Source organism: Callorhinus ursinus, unplaced genomic scaffold (assembly GCF_003265705.2).
Source record: "Callorhinus ursinus isolate GAN/ISIS: 27379988/994484 unplaced genomic scaffold, GSC_fseal_2.0 scaffold19, whole genome shotgun sequence".
Taxonomy (NCBI): domain Eukaryota; kingdom Metazoa; phylum Chordata; class Mammalia; order Carnivora; family Otariidae; genus Callorhinus; species Callorhinus ursinus.
The window spans coordinates 11,081,444-11,100,774 of NW_027397081.1; the positions used below are offsets into that span (position 1 = coordinate 11,081,444).

Genomic DNA, 19,331 nt, shown 5'->3' on the forward strand with positions numbered 1-19,331 from the left:
CCCTTGGAGTGGCCCGGTTTTGTTTCTCTCCATTGTCCAGACAGTACTCATGAATCTTACGCCTTGGCGAGGCATGTGGGGAGGGGCCCGCAGGCCAGATTTCGGGGGGAGGGGGGAAGGCCTGTGACAGAGGACTCTGAAGGTGCTTCAGCAGAAAGGAGCAGGGTAATTGAGGTTGACAAGAGGAGGCCAGAGGCTCGGGTAGCGACAGAGCTTTGAAGCCACTAGATGCCCGTAGAAACCCTTCCTTCCATCTGAGCCTCCCACCTGAGGATGAGAATGCCCGAGTCGGGTCCAGGGGAGAAGACAGGTGTTGGTATCCGAAGGTTGAGGGCATACCCCATAAAATCATGGCAGAAATCCCCAATGACCACTTTACCTGGTCTCTTACACATGCCGCGACCGCAGCGTTATCTTTCTTAAACAAAAAGCAGCGAGCCCTTGAGAGCCTCGGTGTTCGCTGGAACCCCTGGGTCAGCCTTTCCCCTTGGCCTCATTGGCTCAGCCCCGCTCTGTCTGGCTAACGATTCTCTCAGCGTCTGAACTGTCTGTTCCACGTTGCCTGCCTGACAGAGCCAGGTATTTCCTTGAGAAGGAATCCCCTGGCTGAAGCAGAGAACCCGGCCCCAGCTCGGGTTAGCCAACACCGCCCCATTGCCAAGGCTGTAAGCACAGGAGCTCCCCTTCATAGCCGAGGAGAGGGTCTTTGCCGTGTGCCTCTGGCTGGTTCTCACACAACACGTGTCCATCTTTCCTTCACCCTGAGACATGTCCCAGTTTAAAACTTGTCATTTACAGATGGAGAGATGAAGTGGCTCACCCAAGGCTGCACGGCGCAGGTGGGGCAGCTGGGCCTCTGAGTCCATTTCTCTCTGTGGTGCTTCAGGAGAGCTCTCCTCGAGCCTGCTCTCCACCTGCCTCCCGCCTCGGTGCCCCTCTGTCCTCCCAAACAGCTGAGTACCTTGTGTGCAAGAGCCCCGGGGAATACCAGCTCTCTTCTCTCTAGGGCGCTCATGGCAGGTGGGCTGTCCCCCAGGAACTGTGGGGCTGGAATTCCAGAAGGCTCAGGCCAGATGCTGGCCTCCTGAAGCTCAACAACTTGATGAAATGAAGCTACTCCATAATCATAATAGCGATTCAGGCACCTGCTGTGTGCCAGGTGTTTCATATAGGGTTAATATGGGAGGGTTAATAACCCCATCGCAAGGAGGGAACGGAGGCTCAAAGTTGGCCTCAGGACCATATCGCCGGTGAGGAGAACTCCAGTGCCGGGTCTGGCCACCAGCTGCTGGGGGACTTCACCTCGGGGACATATCTGAGTTGGAGGGAAGTCTGGTCTGTCAGAGCGGGGACTGACATTCTCATAACAAGAGAGGGGTTTGTGTCATTGTATTGATTACCCCCATACCTGGATTAGCCAGTCATGGAAGTTGCCTGGGGAAGAAATGGGTTAAAGACAGCGCTAAGGTGAACCCCCAAATCAATACTCTTACTAAGACTTTGGGAAGATTTGCACGCTTTTGTTTTTTCTGTGACAGATTAATTATCCTACTTGTATTTTATTTAAAATAATTCACCTTGAATAGGTTTGCACTCATTTTAGAAGGAGGTTGATAGTGCTGTCAAAACTTGGCCATGAGTGTTGAGAGCTGACTGGAGAGGTGCCATTTCTTTGACCTTCTCCCAGGGAAGAGTGATTGGGGCCCTGTGTTTACTTGTATATTGTTGTTTTTTGTTTTTTTGTTTGTTTTGTTTGTTTTTTAGGGGGGGAGGGGCAGAGGGAGAGGAAGAGAGAGAATCTTAAGTAGGCTCCATGCCCAGCATGGAGCCCAACATGGGGCTCAATCTTACGACCCTGAGACCATGACCTGAGCCGAGATCAAGAGTCAGCTGCTTAGCAGAGCCACCCAGGTGCCCTGTACGTTGTTAGTTTGTAGAGGGGTTTCTTGGAGGTGCACAACTGTTTAGTGCCCTCTGCCTCTTTTTATCTTCCACTCCCCAGAGAACATCTGCGGAAGACTTGTCCAGAGTAAGCATCTGTTCTCCCTTCTTTCGTTCTTTGTGTTTTGGCTGTGGTGGTAAGAACGCTGCAAATGTTTCGGTAGGTTTGTTGCGTGCCTTTGATGTCTTCCCTGGCCCCAGACCTTCCCAGTGGGGGAGAGCAGTAGTAACAGTGGTGAATGTTAACGACAAACTACATTTATTGAGCAGCTCCTGTGTGCCAGGCACGGTGTTGTAGACTTTACATACACTATTTAAACGGATCCTCACTCAGCCCTGGGAGGTAGCTGCGCTGTGCCCAATTATAGTAACAGGGGCAGAAATAGGCCCGGACCGGAGAATTAGCTTGCCCCAGGGTGGGAGCTAGGACTTGAACCTGGCCTGTTTGACCCCAGAGCAAGGGTTCTTAACTTCTCTATGCACAGCTATATAGTAAGTATATGTGTTTGTACTGGTGGCCAGGGGCTGTTTCTCGAAGCCTGTTGGGTTCCTGCTGGTGCTGAAATTGGTGAGCACGGGAGCTCCCGAGGCTCTCTGAGAATTGAGTTGCAGGCATAAGGGACAAGGAGGACCTGTTTTCTGTGTAGGACTTGAGATCGGGACCACCGTATCCCAGTGACAGCCAAGGGCACTGGGGCACCGTGGGACCTCCCGACAGCGTGAGGTTTATTGGGTAGGGTAAGAAGTGCTCTCTCAGGCTCGAGATGCCTCAGCATTTCCTTCTGACCCATTCCACGGCCTCATCTTCTACGGAGCGGACATTGAGCCACATGTGAGAGGTCCAGCCACTCGGCAGGTCATTGATGGGGAACTGACGTCTATAAAGGTCTGAAAACCTGCCACTCACAGTCCCCAGTTAGTCCCCGTCTCTGTTGGCACAGCTTGGAGACAGTCTTCGTGGCTTCCTCAGTCCTACCTTGGATTGGGGCCTGCACTGTTATTCATTTACCCCCCGCTCCCCCTCCCCTGTCCTGTCGTGGGTGCCCTGCCCCCACTTCCTTGTCGGCCAGAAAGAACTCTCCTCCAACCGTACCCTGAGCCAGTCTCCAGTCCTTCCCACATCTGCCCGCTGCTTCCCCTCTTCCCCGAATGAGTGTCCCTTACAGAGATTCTGGTTCTGGATCAGTTGTTGTGGTGTTGATCCAGGAGAAAGAGCGAGCTAGAGAGAGAGAGAGAGCAAGTGAGCTGGCCTTCCAGATCCTCTCGGGGAGCACACATCTCCTTGAGTGAAAGAACACGCAGTGCTAGCCTTTGGAATTGGCAGCCAGCATACTGCTCTCTGTCTGATAAGAGGTACTGTAAATAAAACTGTACACCACGGCCCGCTGTAAAATGCCCTGTGTCTGTACTCATTGTTCTGGCAGCTTATGCTTTTTTTGGGCCTGCTGTTTTGGTACACTCTGTACTTCCTTATGTAAGCAGGCATGCATATCTCATCAGAACATTCAAGATGTTTATTTTAAACTCTCAAGGAATTAAAAGAAAAAGCATACACTGTTCCACATTAGATGCTGCCAAATGTGAAGTGTTTTTTTCAGTGGCCCCCCCCCCACCTTCTTATTAGCATGGGGGGGGTGGGAGAGGGAGGGGTTTTGCCTCTTTATTTTTCTTCTTTCATTGGCTTCTGCCTTATTTACTTCAGAGATACACCAGCCCACTTTTGATGGTGTTCAGCATCTTCTACTCCCCGTCCTGGATGCTGGGGACCCCCCCCCACCCTGTTTCTGGTGGGGAGGGCAAATAGGGAGGAAAGCTTCGCAACTCCAAAGGGAATTGTGGGGGGGGGAACAGCTGCGGGGAGCCCGACGAGCTTCTGCTGGATTTCAGCTCTGTTGTTGTAAGGCTGGGTGGTTAGAGAAAGCTTTATGGTTTTGAAAGGGCTTTCCTGGCCTGTGTCTCCTTTGATTCGTGTGAGTCGGGGTGATCCTTAGCACAGAGCAAAAGGGGCCCCCGCACATGGAGGCCTTGGACCACCTCCAGCCTCCTTGAGGGCTGTGGTGGCTGCCTCCTTTCCTTCCACCCCAGCTTAACCTGCGTTGAGCCCTCCTCCTTCCTAGAGCCCCTGTCTGACCTTCTGGAGGCATCCAGAAATGAGAGAGAAATAGGAGAGAGTAGGAGTCGGGGAGATTCAGAGGGGTCAGGCGTTCCTGCTCCCCCAGGGTAGCTCGTGAGGCACCCTTGAGCCTCATCTGCAGGATCCCCAGGGACTGGCAAGGCGAGGGCGTCTGTCTGTCTCTTTACCACTGAACCTCAGGTAAACTCTGTGCCCGGGCTGGCCATGGGGGTCGCTCAGCAGATTCGGCAAGCCTGTCGAGGGTCCACTCTGGCTGCTGGAGTCCTCTTGGACGGGAGGCCCCTGAGTGCACTGAGGGAGGGGTTGCTTTTTTCGTGCAGGGATGCGAGCCCTGGGCAGCTGGGTGGGGAACAGAGGGAGAACGTGCTCCAGGGGAAGCAGACAGCCCCATTTCCACCCTTTCCCTTCTCTGCCCCAAGCTGCCTGAGTGCCAGCCGAGACCACGTCCTTGAGTTTTCAAAAGGGCCAGTAGAGAACCCTGAGCCTGTAGAATAAGGACTCTGCCACCCCCTAGGGGACAGCCTGGCAGTGCCCTGAATGGCCACTGCCCTCTTCCCAGGCCAGTTTTGGGCTTGGAACCTGCCGGAGGGCCTCTTTGTTTACTGAGTGAGTCGTGAGCACAGCTGCAGGGCAGGCAGGGAACAGGCCCCTGGGAAAGAGTGCGGACAGGCCAGAGGCCAGCCCTGCCTGCTTGCACAGAGCTTACAGTCTGCTGGGGAAGACAGAGAAGAGCCGGGCAGCGCAGGGTGCTGGCCTGCGGCTCCTGGGGCTCATCCGGGGAGGATTTTGGAGCCGGATTGGTGAATAGTTGCCAATACTGACATGTTCGTCCTTTGACAGATTTTCCTGCTCCCCTCAACAAGGCAATCATTCACCTTTAAATGAGAGGCGTGAGGTGTGTGTGTGAGTGTGAGTGTGTGAGAGAGAGAGAGAATAGTGAAATATGTTTTTATAAATGTGAGACTCACTTTACACAAGATTAATGACCTCCAAATAACTGTACCTTGAACTTCAGTAAAATCAATCATACTTTGCACAGAGAAGTTCTTTGAAGGAATCCTGACCCCGGGCCTGACTGGTGGTGATGGTAGCTACTCCTTACGGAATGTGGGTGTCTGCCCACCCCCGACCCCGGATAGAGGGCCGGCCCTTCACCCACCTTGTCAACTCCTCCGAGGGACTGACTTTTGTTCCCGTTTTACAGAGGAGGTGACAGACCCACCGAGATCAGGCAGCTTGCTGGAGGCAGGGTCTCAGCTCATGACTAGTCCAGCTGGGATTCCAACTCTGACCCGTCGGACCTGAATCCTGGGCTCTGGAGCACGCTCTCCTGCCTCCTGAGGTATAAATGATGTCAGTGAGCTCCTGTATCTGGAGAGTGCTTGGTGACTGACGAGGAGATTATGTTCATTAAGATTCATCTTCCCCTTCCATCTTCACTACAGCAGAACCCATTTCCCAGCTCGGGAAGGAGGGTCACTGTGGTGTCCACAGCCGTGAGTGGCCGGGCAGGTCCGGGACCCAGTTCTCCCCACTCTAGATGGTGCTGTTTGCTCAGATCTGTAATCGCGAGGGAGGATGGCAAGGGTCCAGCCTGCTCCATCTTCCGGCTGTTCTCCCTCTTGGCGGTTGATTTCTGTCCCTGCCGTCCATCCGCCTCCTCGACCGCACCTCTCCCTCTGTCCTCACTGGCCCCATTCCAGCCTGCTGGCCTCCACCTCCTCTGTCTGGAATGGGTTTCCTTCGATGGGGGTGGGGGGGGGTGTTGCTTCTTCCTTCAGCTTCCCCACTCAGATGCCAGCTCATCAGAGAGCTCTTCCGTGCAGACCCATATAAAATAGCAGGCTCTGGCCCTCTTTGTCCCTCTTCACTTAACTTATTTCTCTTTTCATCCCTTGTCCCCACCTGGCTTATATTTACTGGGTTTTTTAAGATGCGCCTTCCCTTCTAGAACATAAGCTCTCTGAGGGCAGGGATTTTGTCCCATTGTTCATTTACTGTAATCCACCTTTGGACATACTCTTAATGGACATCCAAAGAACATCCCTGTGTGTAGGTAGGATACGGCAAGGCATGGCCATCCCTTACCTGTGCCATGCCCTGGTGTTCTCCCCACTCCCAGGATGAGCCCCAGGAACGTTTGGGGGGCGGGTAAAGGCTGATCTCTTCCCATGCATCTGTTGCGCTCACTGGCATGACCTCTTTTCTCCCCTCCATCGCTGCCTCGCATTGATGCTTTATAAATGTATTAGTGCCTGAATGATGTCACTGTAATGCATTTTGGGAATAGCCATGTGGTTTATACACACTTGAATTGCTTTGAATGCAAACCTGACATCACAGTGAAGGCAGCAGCGAACAACATATGCACAGTAAACAGGCAGAGACTGTCTTATTGATTAACAGATGAGGCCTCTATTATTGATCAAAGCTTGGCGAGGAAATTTATCACTTTTAATTTCAGGGCTGCCAAATATTTCTGCCTCTGAGCCAGCCATTACAGAGACAATTTAAAGGCACATGCCTCCTTGGGAAGCGGGGGTTTCTGCCTCTCTTTGCTGGGCTTCCGGGCCCAGGAAGTACCTATCTTTGCTCTTGGGCTCTCCCTGGGGAGTTGGGGGGCGGGGGTCTCAGTGGGGGTGGGGGGCAGTCCCAGAGCTTCCCGAGTGGGGCCTGAGATGGGAGCCAACGTCTGCGGTCTTGGCGTGTGATAGGAGTTCTGACCCATCTGGGTGGACCAGGCTCTGCACGGAGGCCAGGGGACGTTCACAGCCTCAGCTCAGTGTCGTGACTTCAGCAGGGCCGGTGGGGAGAGGGGAGGACGCTGAGGGCAGCCAGATGTGGTCAGGCTCGGGCCAAGTCGGCAACCTTGACAGTATCGCATGTGCTGATCTGTTTTTATCTTCATCTGAACTTGTCCGATGGCACACATCCGGCCCTTCATTTCCTACCTGCCCACCTTCCTCTCTGCTTCTCGGTCCTTAAAGCTGATGCTGCTGTCACTGTGTGGATGGCTGTTTTCTAAGAACCCTCTGCACCACATCCCTTTGAGGTGGCGGCGCAGAGCCTCCTCACCTGGTTGCAGGGCTCCTGCCTGAGGCTGAGCCCACGGGGCTCTCCGGTCCCCGCTGCCCTCCTTGGGCCTCCCCATCTGCTCTCTTCTTTAGGGAGCCGTGAGAACTGTGAGAAGCAAAGAAAGAAAGGCAGCGAAAGTCAGATCCCTTCCAGATCTGCAGGAAGTCATTGCTGGCTAGTGAGTCGGGACTGGGGAGAATTTCTCGGGGCAGGAAGGCTGTAGCGTCATCCACCTGCCTGGTCCGCGCTGCTCTTTGACGTACTTGCTGCATTTCCAGTGTACGTGGATTTGAAGGGGTCCTGGCCGCCACCTGAGGGAACACGCATACGGACTGTCTTGCCATCAAGTTCCTTCAAAAGCTCCTTCTGGAAGTCGTAGAAGGCACGAACGGTCCTTGGTCCAAGGACACCTTGCAGCTTGAAGGGACACCCGGAGGTGATCGTGACCACCCCGTCTCCAGGCAGAATTCCACTCCAGCCACCTAATACAACTGGCAATATTTATATTTGAAGCTCTTTATTTTATTTTATTTTATTTTTTTAAAGATTTTATTTATTTATTTGACAGAGACACAGTGAGAGAGGGAACACAAGCAGGGGGTGTGGGAGAGGGAGAAGCAGACTCCCCGCTGAGCAGGGAGCCCGATGCGGGACTCAATCCCAGGACCCCGGGATCATGACCTGAGCCAAAGGCAGATGCTTAAAGACTGAGCCACCCAGGCGCCCCTGTATTTGAAGCTCTTAAGGAAAAGTGACTCCGTATCTTTCCTAGGGCACTTTTTCATTCACTTATTCAGCTAGTCAACTAATGTTTTTATTGAGCCACCTGGTAGAGGGTATATTTTGCTCATCGGTTGGAATATAGACAAGGTCACTGTTCTCCTAGGACCTGCGTTCTGTACACACTCTGGGATCCTTTTCCCTTCACTGGCAAGAACTCTTTATTGCCATTTAATTTAAGCTTATACAGGTACAAATCGTATTCTGAGTTGTGTTCCTTATAGTATGTGCTGTTACTCTAAGGAAGAAGTTTTTAAAACTTCTCAAAAAGAGTAGTGGAACCATTTCTCCAGCTAGAATTTTACGCAGAACTTTAATGTATAAAAGGGGCGTATTGGAATTTTATTTTCTTGAGTTGGGGGGAGGGAAGCCCATACCTCACCTTCTCATCCGTGAAGCATCTTTGCAGGTGGAGGCCTAGGGAAGCCCAAATACACAGAGATTAAGAACAAAGGCTCTGAAGTCAGGCTGGCCGGGTTTGAATCCCCTTCTGTTACCCGCTGTGTGATGCTGGGCCAGCTCCTGAACCTCTCTGAGGTTGGGGTTTCTCGTCTGCTAAAGGGGGGTAATAGTAATATGTACTTTTCATGGTTGGTAGGATCAAAGGCAACAATACATCTTAAGCACTTCGCATCGTGCCTGGTATCTGGTAGAGCCTCAGGAAAGTGGAGATGGTTGGAAAGCAGCACTAGGTTTCTACTATAAATATGTGTAAGAAGTTCTGCCGTGGGGCGCCCGGGTGCTCAGGATGCTGGGATCGAGCCCCGCCTCGGGCCCCCTGCTCAGCAGGGAGCCTGCTTCTTCCTCTCCCTCTGCCCCGTCCCCCCTTGCTTGTGCTCTCTTTTGCTCTGTCAAATAAATGAAAAAAATCTTTCAGAAAAGTTCTGCCTCTTCTGAGACTCTCATACAAATGTAAAACACAGCACTGAAAGGAACGATGTGGAGAGAGTCCCGGAAAGGGCAGGACGGAGCCGGCATGCTTGATGCGCGCACCCTCCGGTCTTGAGGATGGAATGGGACAGAGAACTGGGACCAGGCTGTGCTCACGTGCAGAGACTCAGGGAGGGTCCAGCGCTTCCACCCAGGGCTGGTGAAGACAGCTCCCCGTGGAGTTGGGTGGCTAGCTGGTCAGGTCTCACAGCCACATAGAGGAATTCAGAATCAGTGCAGATTGTGAGCCGTGTAAGTTCTTGAGCAAGAAGTAGGAAGGAAGCAAGCGGCCTTCAGGGCACCTGCATGTATTGGGTGAATCAGGCCAGCTGGTGGGTTTGGCGGCCATCCTGAGTCTGCCAGTGTTCTGGGCACCACCCAACAAGGGCCTGGATGGGGCAGTGAGAATCGACATGCAGTGCAAGGGATGCATCTAGAAGACATTTGGAATGAAAATGGCCAAGGCTGGAGACAGGTGCCCCCCGAATGAAATCACCTTATCAGAGCCTTGAAGAGTGTTAGCAAATGGTAAAAAAGCCCTGTTTGTCTTGATGCTGTGGCCTTGTCACTTTGAGCCTTGTAAATAACGGTTCGGAAAAAGTTTATCAATTTGAATCACACTGAATTGATTTTGTTGATTCCACAAATATGTACAGTAATAATAGGTTCCCATGGGTGTTGGGCCGATGCAGCCACGCATGTGATGACACGCTCCCACCCTCGGAGAGCTTCTAGTGTGGCAGGAGACAGGGATGGGTCCACAGGCATTTAGGAGAGTATACAGTGAGCCTTTGATCTGGAACATACGCGGTGCTGTGGGAGCACAGGGAAGGGCTGCATCCTCCAGACTTGGGGACAGAAGTATGGAAGCTGGTACATAGGTGGTGCTATCTGGTGGGGCTGGAGTGTCAGACATAGGAGGAGCAGAAGAATGCGCAGAGGCCTCTCAGTGGGGAAGAGCCTGACCCCTTCAGGGAACCCAACCGGCTGAGTGGGACTGGAGACCAGGCAGCAAGAGTGAAGGGCGAGAGACAAAACTGGAAAGATAGGCACATCCAGAAGTGCTTTGTGAGCCTGGTGAGGAGTTTGGATTTTATCCTGAAGACACAGGAGAGTCGTTCAGGGATTTTAAGTGGTCAGGTGCAGGGGGTCGTTGGGGCAGGTAGCCTAGTATTGGACGTACTGAGTTAGGGGCTGTCCAAGTAGAGGCATGTCAGCAATTCCTACTTTCCCGTAAGGTACAACCTAAGCAACAGGGCATGTTTCCCCTTCTTGAATCTTTACTCCTCTCCATGGAGCCAGCCCCCCAGAATCCTGCTGCCTCTTGGGGCATCTCATCGAGACCCCATCTCTGCTTGTATTGGTCATTCTGACTCTGTTCCCTCTTCTCTCTGGGAGATCCCTGAATGGCGGCATCTGGAGCTCAGTTGGGTGGGTGGTCACATTCTGGAGGAGGGGCTGGGCTGGCTGCTGGGGCCAGCGACTGTCCCTGACTCGGGATCTTCACCAGTATCCAGCCCCCTCACCCAGCATCCACCTATGCGATTATCGGCCCAGGACCCCTTCCCCACAAACGAAATATCACTCTCACGGTGACTGCCTCCCTTTCTTTTCAGCGGGTGCCAAAGCCTTTGTCTGTGACCAGTGTGGAGCCCAGTTTTCGAAGGAGGATGCCCTGGAGACACACAGGCAGACCCATACTGGTGAGTTGACTGATCCCCATTCTCCAGGTCCTCCAGCGTGTGCCAGCGCACGCATGAGGTAGCTTGGCGGCAGCCTCTTTCAACAAACGTGACATCTGGTCATGTCCTGGGGAGCTTGTGCCACATTCAGCTACACTTGTGTGTGGGGCTGGCTGGCAGGAATGTCCACGTGTGACCTTGCCCCATAGCAAAGGCTGCCCTGGATGAGGTCTCACAGGCCACCAGAGTCCTGTCTTCACAGAGCCTTCTAGCATGCTCTTGTTGAGGTCTTAGAAGGCTCGCGATGTTATCTAGCATCCCCTTCCCTTGGTGAACGGTCAGGAAACCTCTCGTACTCTATCTGAATACCTCTGAAACCCTCAGTGGCCACAGCAGTCTGGTCTTCCCGCTGTGAGTCAAGTCATGATATAAAAGAAAGCAGTGTCTACAGAAGGATGCGTGTGAACCATTCAGCTGATGATGAGGTCACCGTAGTTGGTGTTAGAGGCCCGGTTGCTCGGCCTCAGTCCCATCACACCATTAGTCATCTTTAGTGTAGCCCAGGGCCGTACCCCATGTCACCGGGGGAAACTTTCAGTAACTCTGTAAGGTCGGAGGCACCTCCCGTGTCATGGACGAGGGCCCTCCAAGGAGGGACAAGTGACTTGCCCAAGTTAATAGGGGGGCCCGGAGTGTTGCAGCTCGGATGGCCTGGGTCTCACCCTGGCTCTGCCCTGCCTGCCCACAAGACCAGGGATTCATCCTTGAAACTCTCTTACTCGGGGTCACTTCCTCCGTTAGCAAAGTGGAGTCATAATCATACCTACCTCCGTAGCGTCGTGTTGTCATGGGGATGAATTAAGATACTTTATTTGAAGTGCTCTGCAGAGTGTTTGGCCCAGAGTAAGCATTTCATACATAGGAGTAGATGTATTTAAAATATTTATGGCCTTCCCACAATGTGCCTGGCATGCTTGTTGCATTTAAGGTGTGGTAACATACAAGAGAGATGGCATTCCTGCCCCTCGTGGAACTGAGATTCTAATGGGGAGACGGTATAGGCAAGTAAGTGTGTAATATAAGGCCGGGTAATAATACATGCTAGTGGGGAAATGAAGCAGGGTAAGGGGAAAAGAGAGTGATAGGGAGAAAAGTAATATTTTAGATTAAATGACTGGGCCTCTCTGAGAAGGTGACATCTGAGCAGAGTCCTGACATGAGGGAGTGAGCCGCTCAGAGGGAACAAGCATTTGCAGAAGCCTGGAGGCTAGGCTGAACTGGACTGGCTCAGGAAACAGCATGAGGAGCCTTGTGGCGGGGGAGGGAGGGGTGGGCAGGGAGTGAGTGCAGAGAGTGGTGGCAGATGAGGTAAAAAATCAGGTGAGTCTCTCAACCCTAGTAAGGAATTTGGATTTTATTCTCCCTGTGCTGAAAGTCCATTGGAGGGGGATAAAATATTTGCAGATTGTATCCCTGATAAGAGACTTACAGTTAGAAAAGATAAAGAACTCTTACAACTCAATAATAAAAATACAAATAACCGAAATAGAAAAAATGGGCAAAAGATCTGCATAGACATTTCTCCAAAAATAGACAAGTAGTCAATGAGTGCATGAAAAGATGCTCAACACCACTGGGCCATCATAAGGGAAATACCAATCAAAATGACAAGTTGTTTTTAATACCCATCGGGTTGTGGCTATAAAACAAAACACGGGCCGTGAGGAGTGTTGGCGAGGACGTGGAGAAATCGGAACCCTACACAGGGCTGGTGGGAATGCAAAATGGCGCAACCACTTTGGACAGCAGTCTGGCGGTTCTGCAAAGGGTTAAACATAGAGTTACCATATGCATAACAACTCTACTTCTGCGTGTTTACTGAGAGAAATGAAAACATACGTTCTCACAAAAACTTGCACATGAACTTTTATAGCAGCATTATTCATAATAGCCAGAGGTAGAGATGACCCAGTGTCCGCCCACTGATGGATGGATAAACAAAATGTCATTTATGCACAGGATGGAATATTATTTGGCTCTAAAAAGGGATGGAGGAGTGATATACCGTACAATATAGATGAACCTTAAAAAACATCATGCTCAGTGAAAGGAGCCAATCACAAAAGGTCACATGTTGTATGATTCCATTTATAGGAAACATCAAGAAGGGGCAAATCTATAGACGGAAAGTAAATTAGTAGGTTCCAGAGGCTGGGGGAATTAAAGGGAAATGAGGAGTGACTCGGGGGGAGGTGATGAAGATGTTCTAAAATTGATGGTTGCACAACTCTTGAGTATATTAAAAACTATTGAACTGTACAGTTTAAATGCATGAATTACATGTTATATGGTATATAAATGATAGTAGTATATGCACACACACACATCCCACCCGCATGCATGTGCACAAACACGTATAGAGAGAGGAGATAATAGTCCATTAGAGGGTTTTGAATGGGCGAATGACATGACTTGATTTATGTGTGTAATAGCTCACTCTGGCTCCTTGGGAATTGACCACGGGGAGTGTGTCGCTTAGTAATTACTGTGTAGTGAACCACTCCATCAGCAGATTAAAGCCACCAAGTGTTATTATCTCTGACAGTCCTGTGGGTTGACTGGGCTCAGTTGGCTGGTTTTCACTTGGGGTCTCTCACGAGATTGCAGTCAAGCCGTATGTGGGTCCGGAGGTCGTCTGCAGACCCAGCGGGGCTGGACATCGAGGATAGCTTCCTCACTCTCCGTGCTCTGCCACTAGGCCTCCCTCCACAGTAGAGTGGCCTGAATTTCTTCCGGGACAGCCCAGGGCCCCAAGAGTTTGGAAGCGTAAGCTGCCAGCTCTCTTCTGAGCTAGGCCAGAAACCTATAGCATCGCTTCTGCCATGTTTTATTGGTCAGGGCAGGCACAGGTGAGCCCCAGATTCGGGGGTGGAAGGCTAGACTCCCCTTCTCAAGGGGTCGTGACAGACAAATACGGAGTGGTATATGGCGGTCATCTTGGAGACTGGCTGCCAGGCTACTACAGGGGGCTAGTCTGGAAGAAGGAAGACCAGTCAGTCATTGCTGCTGTCACCACCATTATGTCAGCGGTATTTCCGTGTCCTGTGACCTCCCACGATCTGCCTTTCCCAGGTGGAAAACATGGTATCAGGGGCCTTGCTCTGGACAACTGGAGGAGCGCTTTCTGGGTGAGCATCTCCTTGGCTTGGTTATATAGAGAAGGTGACTTGGCCAAGTGATTTTGCCCAGGGTTCCGGAGCTAGTTGTCTTAAAAGCCAGGGCCAGACCCAGGTGTCCCGGGTCCCAACCAGTTTCTTATTGCCAGACCACACATGACAGAGAATCCCACTCTGAGAATTCCGATCTGGGGCCTGTGGAGACTGAGCGGTAAGCCGCTTGAGCTGTGCATGCAGATTAAATCTGCAGCAGGAGGAAGCAAGCCACCTCCCAGCAAGGATCAGAGGTGGAGGCTGAGTCCCTGATGGCGAGCAGAAGGGGAGGCTGTTTTCGAACAGATCCGGGGCACTTAGTGAGCACCTTCTGTGTGCCTGACACCCCCCACCCCGGGGGAGGGGGATACAGCAGTGATCAGTGCAGACATGGTCTCTTTTTTTTTTTTTCAAACAACTTTATTGAAATAGAATTCACATACCATACAGTTCACCTCTTAAAAATACACAATTTGATGATTTTTGGGATCTTACACTATTTTTTAAGCATACAATTCAATGGCACAAATGACATTTCTATTTGTTTTTAGAATCTGGGTTGATGCAGCTTTGAAAGTTGGGAGCCATCTTAGGACCAATGCTTTTCTAGGATTTATTAAGTCAGTGAGAATTTGAAAGTGGCCAATGCCTTCCAGAAAAGTCTATTTGACTAGTGGTTGGAAAGAGCCTGGAGTTTGAGTCCGAAGCCCGAGATGGGGCTCTAACTCCACAATCTGGTAGGATGATGGCCTTGACTTGTTACTCGTCTTTTCTGCCCTGGGGGTCTCCTCACCTGCAAAAGAAATACAGTGCATCCTTCCTATGGCAGAAGTGGGCCCAGCCCATCCCGCCTCACTTTAGCTTTATCTCCAGGTTGAGTCAGTAGAGCTCTTGAAAGGGACGAGAAATGGAGAAAATGAATCCAAATTAAGGATGAGAGGTGAAGGGGGATGCTTTAGGAACGGCTCCCTCCCCGCCTGGGCGGTCACTGGCACTGGGCCACTCCTAGTGCAGGCAGGCTTGGCTGGGTGAAGGACAGATGCACAGCAGGGTTATCCTTCGGCAGTGGCTCTCCCTGACCCATGGCAGAGCTCATTTATAGCACCGTTGCCTGCAGAACCCAGGTGGTTCCCCAGACTCATCTGATAATCAAAGAAAGGACACAACTGGACATCCATTTGCCATCTCTGTTCTAGGAAAGGGGGCGCATGGAGCAGGGAGCGGCCAAATTACAAGGAATGCTGACAGTAACGCTGAGGTTATTGGGCTGGGAAGAGACAGGTGGGGTGCCAGGTACAGTTGGAGAGCCAACAAGAGAGCCGAGAGCACTCTGAAGAGGAAAAGGAGCCGAGACCCTGGGGAGAGGGAAAGTCATGGTCATGCTGCTCTTTGTTTCTGATACCTTACCGGATAAAACACATTTCTCTATTATACCCATTTAATAGATGAGAAAACAGAGGCCTAGAAGCCACCCACTAGGAAGTGGAGAGCTGGCACTTGACCCAACTCCAACTTCAGCGCTCTTCTCACTGCCCCCCACCTGCCTCCAGAGTGACTTACTGTGGTCCACAGGTGTGTGGCTGAAGACTGGGGAGAACTTGTTCAGAGATCATCTTGCTCAGGGCCCTGTCTGGGCAGGGTTCTTTTAAATCCCTGTGACCCATTTAACTAAGAATCCTCAACACCCTAACACCTGCATCCCCCTCCTGGGACACGATATAACTTGCCTGAAATGAATTGAGTCTGGGAGTTCCATTCCCAAAGCCACCATATTGGGGACTAACAGAGCTAACCTGCAGCGTTGCATCAGATGAGTGATCATGGTGTCTTCTAGGTGTTTTTGAAACCAAAAAATGAATTTTGTAGAAAGTAGTTCTCATTCCATTTTAGCCAAACGAACGACATCTTCACATTTCCCCCTTTGGACCCCACTTAACCCGGATTTCTATCGTGGGGTGTGTGTGACTTTTACTACGCCCCTCCCCCCAAGACCTTGGTGGGCTGGGCTCTGGCTGGTGCTCTGGGAGGCCATGCTTGTGGTTGGGCTGGGCTCGGGCTTTGTTGTCATATTTCAGCTTTCTGTTTTGGTACAGCGAAGACTTTGAGGAGATAAACAGAGATCACTTTACACCTTTTATATTATGACAAATACATATTGCAAAACAGTGCTGCTTCCAAACTGCTGGGTTGCAGAGCAGCAAGGAATTAACAGCTATGCGGCTCCCTGAGATGCTTGTACTTCATTGACACATCAGATTTTTTTCTAACCATTCAGTAAAATAAAAAGTGAGAAAACATGCGTACACACGCACGTACACACATGCACACCCAGTGTACCACGTGGGTTCTATATCGGGCATGTCTTAAGTTAGTAAGTAGTTCTTTAAGTCCAGATAAACTGATAAATACCATTAATGGCTTAATTTATACTCCTGGTTTGAAATTTGACACACGGACACTATCTTGGCTCAGGAAACACAAGTGGTTTTGTGCCAGAGGTTTTAATGACCGATCAGTAATATAAATTGCTGCATCACTGAACAGAAATAGCTTCTCCGTGTCATTTGATCTGGAAACTTCTCCGGCCAGGCAGCAGTTAATAAATTTAAAAATAATTACCCTCTTTATTCAAAGTCAAACTAATTAGGAGTGGGTTTTACAAATCATAATGTTGTTCAAGCCACTGTACATCCCCGTTTGGGACCTGAACAGGCCTGGGGGCAAGAGCCGGGATCGGGTGGTGTTAATTAGAGGGCAGGGGAGCTACCTTGGCTCTGAGCTAAAGGCGAGGGGGACGAGACGGTCTTGAGCGCGCCCTGCGCGGGAAGGAAGAGGTCTCGGTGAGGGGCCTTCGGGGAGACCTGTAGGGACTTTCAGCCTTTTCATTCATATATAGGGACGTCCGAGCAGCCACCTGCCCGTGCCGTGAACATGGGGAAGGCGGGGCCAGCGCAGGTCTGTGTGGGTCAGGCCAGAGAGACTATGAGAGCCCAAGGAGCAGGAAGGGGGTCTGAGTGCATGGCTGTCTGGGGAGGACAGAGCTGCCCAAAGACAGGGGAGGGGGAAGGAGGCTCTCTAGAGGGCTTTACCCACTGGGCAAGTTTGGGCCCCGAGAGGGTGGCTTAGGTTTGCCTTATAGGCATCCGGAAAGGTGCCTCTTCAGGGCGTGAAGTCAGAGTGTGCAGTTCGGGGTGTTCTGTTCATAGTGGCCCCCAGAACTTGGGATCTCTTGTCAGACCGTCTAGATTCCAATCCTAGTTTTATGATCTTGGGCATGTTGTTTACTTCTGTAAGCTTCAGTTTCCTCCTTCATAACATCGGGGTAAGGACGGTCTCTCGTATAAGGGGTATTGTGAGGATTTAATTTGATAACCTGTGTAAAGCACTCAGCCTAGGCCTTGCATAGGTATTTCACCCTCCAGGAGCTCCAGGAGCATGCCGGGCCACGTTTTAGAGGAGGCCTCATTGGTTGGTACCCTCGAAGGCTCAAGAATCCTGAGTCTCCTGCTGGTATCCTGGCCCATGTCTGCTACCATCAGGAGCCTGGGAATTCTGGGTCCCTGCCTTCTTCAAGTATGACTTCCTGTGTCTGTCATCCCGCCTGAGGCCCTCCGAGTGCTTTGGTGAGGAAAAGAGATAGACACATATGGCTAAAGCCATTGCCAGATTTAAGGGTCATCTTGGAGGCCTAGGACACTAGGTTGAACTAGATCTCTAGATTTGTCCTGAAGACATGCATCTCTCCCCTCCAGCCCCCCACCTGCTCACCAGGTTAGTGACTTGAGTTAGACTATGCAGTTGCTTGGTCCCATCATTCGTTCATTCACTTATTCCATGAGTTTTAAAGTGCCTACTATATGCAAGGGCTTTGGGGACCCAATATATGATGGTGAACAAAATCTGGTCCCTGCTTTCCTGAAGATGACAGTATTGTGAAGTCAACGAACCACGTGGGTCTACTTGCCTTGGGTACAGATAATACAATATCTGTACTCTATTGGATACTTTGGAGTTCTAATTTTATTTAAGTCTCGGCTACAGTCCTAACACAGACACAGTTTTCCTCCCTGTTCTTTGCTACAGTAAACTTAGACCCAGAAAGATTAAGGAAGGCCAGCATGGGATATAGCTAGCTTGGATGCCTGGCCTTCTGCACCCCAGAGCCCATGTTTTAATGCTGTCTTCCCTCCCCAGTAGGGACTGGACCTTGAACCTAATGTGTAGACCAGGGATCTACTCTGCCTGTCCAAAAGCCTGTGAAGTCAGGGGTCAGAGGCCCATATTTGAAAAAGGGGGTCAGTTGAGAACAAACAAGCCAAATTAGAATTAGAACCCATGAGTCCTTACTTCCACTCCAAGCTCGACTCTGACTACGGAATAAGGGCTTTCTTTTCCTGGCCTAGAAAAAGTTGCTTCGTTTCCACATTCCTGTGTCCCAGAAGCAGCCAGTTAGGCCCATGTAAATGTTGACATGCTGGTTCCCCTCCCCTTGGTGTTGGCTGCAAGAGGGTCGGTCCCATGGTCCAGGAGCAGCTGACACACCTGGTGGCCAAGGGCAGCCATGCTGTGGGATCTGCCGTCTGGGGAAAGCGGAGAGCGGGCGCTGGAGAGAGCCCTGCCCTAGAGTGCTCTCCTTTGCAGTGGGAAGGAGGCTAGGAGGCATCTTGCTGGAGCTCTGGAAGATGGAAGCAGTGAGAACACACACACACGCACACGCACGCACATGCTCTGCGCGGGGTGACCGTCCCCTCCCTTGTGAAGGTGCAGAAGGTGCAATAATGCCCCCCCACCTTGGTGTTGCAAGCTCCCTGCTTCCGCTGGCCCCTCTATCATCCCTGCTTAATGATGCTTGGGGGAAGCTGCAGCGGCCGTCTCTGGCTCTGAACTTGAGAACAGAAAGCGAAGTCCTTACTTGGAGTACATCCTATGGTGGGTGAGCATGGAAGGGGCGGCAGGAGGTGCGGGGCGGGTAGGGGCTGAGGATTTAAAAGGGAGTAGCCACACTCCATCCCTCAGGATGGCTGCCCGCCTTGCCCCTCTCCTGCCCCAGATCTGGCACAAAGGTGGTGCTGGGCCCCGAAAACCAGCAACTATTCTACCTCTTCCTCCCGGGGGCAGCTACCAGGTGCCGGCCCCAGGGGAGGAGGGGGCAGAGGGCGAAGGGCTAGATGACGACAAACAACTTAATCTACCTAAAACTTGCCAGGGACAGAAAGGCAGAGCGAGCCTCAAACCCCTGCCCATGCCGGAGGGCACGGGGGAGGACAGGTCATTAGAGGAACACAGGGATTCTGTGCAAGTTGGCGTGACCTCCCCATTGAACACATAATAGCATTTGACTTTTATAAATATCAGGGGTGATTGGGATAGCATTTCACGTGGCGTGCCAAGGAATTGAACATGAGAAAGCCTGAGCTTGGGAACGGCCAGGGAACGTCATGGGCACTTTGGGAGGGAGAGTCATATGCTGCTGTTCGTCCAGTCAGTGCATCAGCGTAGACTTACTCTTGACCTCATTTCATGCTGTTACTATAAAGGCATGTTTGACGCCTAATAGAGAGTTTTATTTTCCAAGCACAG

At 51.4% G+C, this 19,331-nt stretch overlaps 1 protein-coding gene across 2 annotated transcripts in view; it reads left to right on the forward strand.

Moving 5' to 3' along the window:
• The window catches only part of ZBTB16 (zinc finger and BTB domain containing 16), a 183,980-nt gene that overhangs the window by 111,585 nt on the left and 53,064 nt on the right, over nt 1-19,331 (forward strand). For both annotated transcript variants that reach the window (XM_025893536.2, XM_073903778.1), the window contains exon 4: nt 10,477-10,563. In XM_025893536.2, the coding sequence (XP_025749321.1) occupies nt 10,477-10,563 (87 nt within the window). The remainder of the gene's footprint in view (nt 1-10,476; nt 10,564-19,331) is intronic.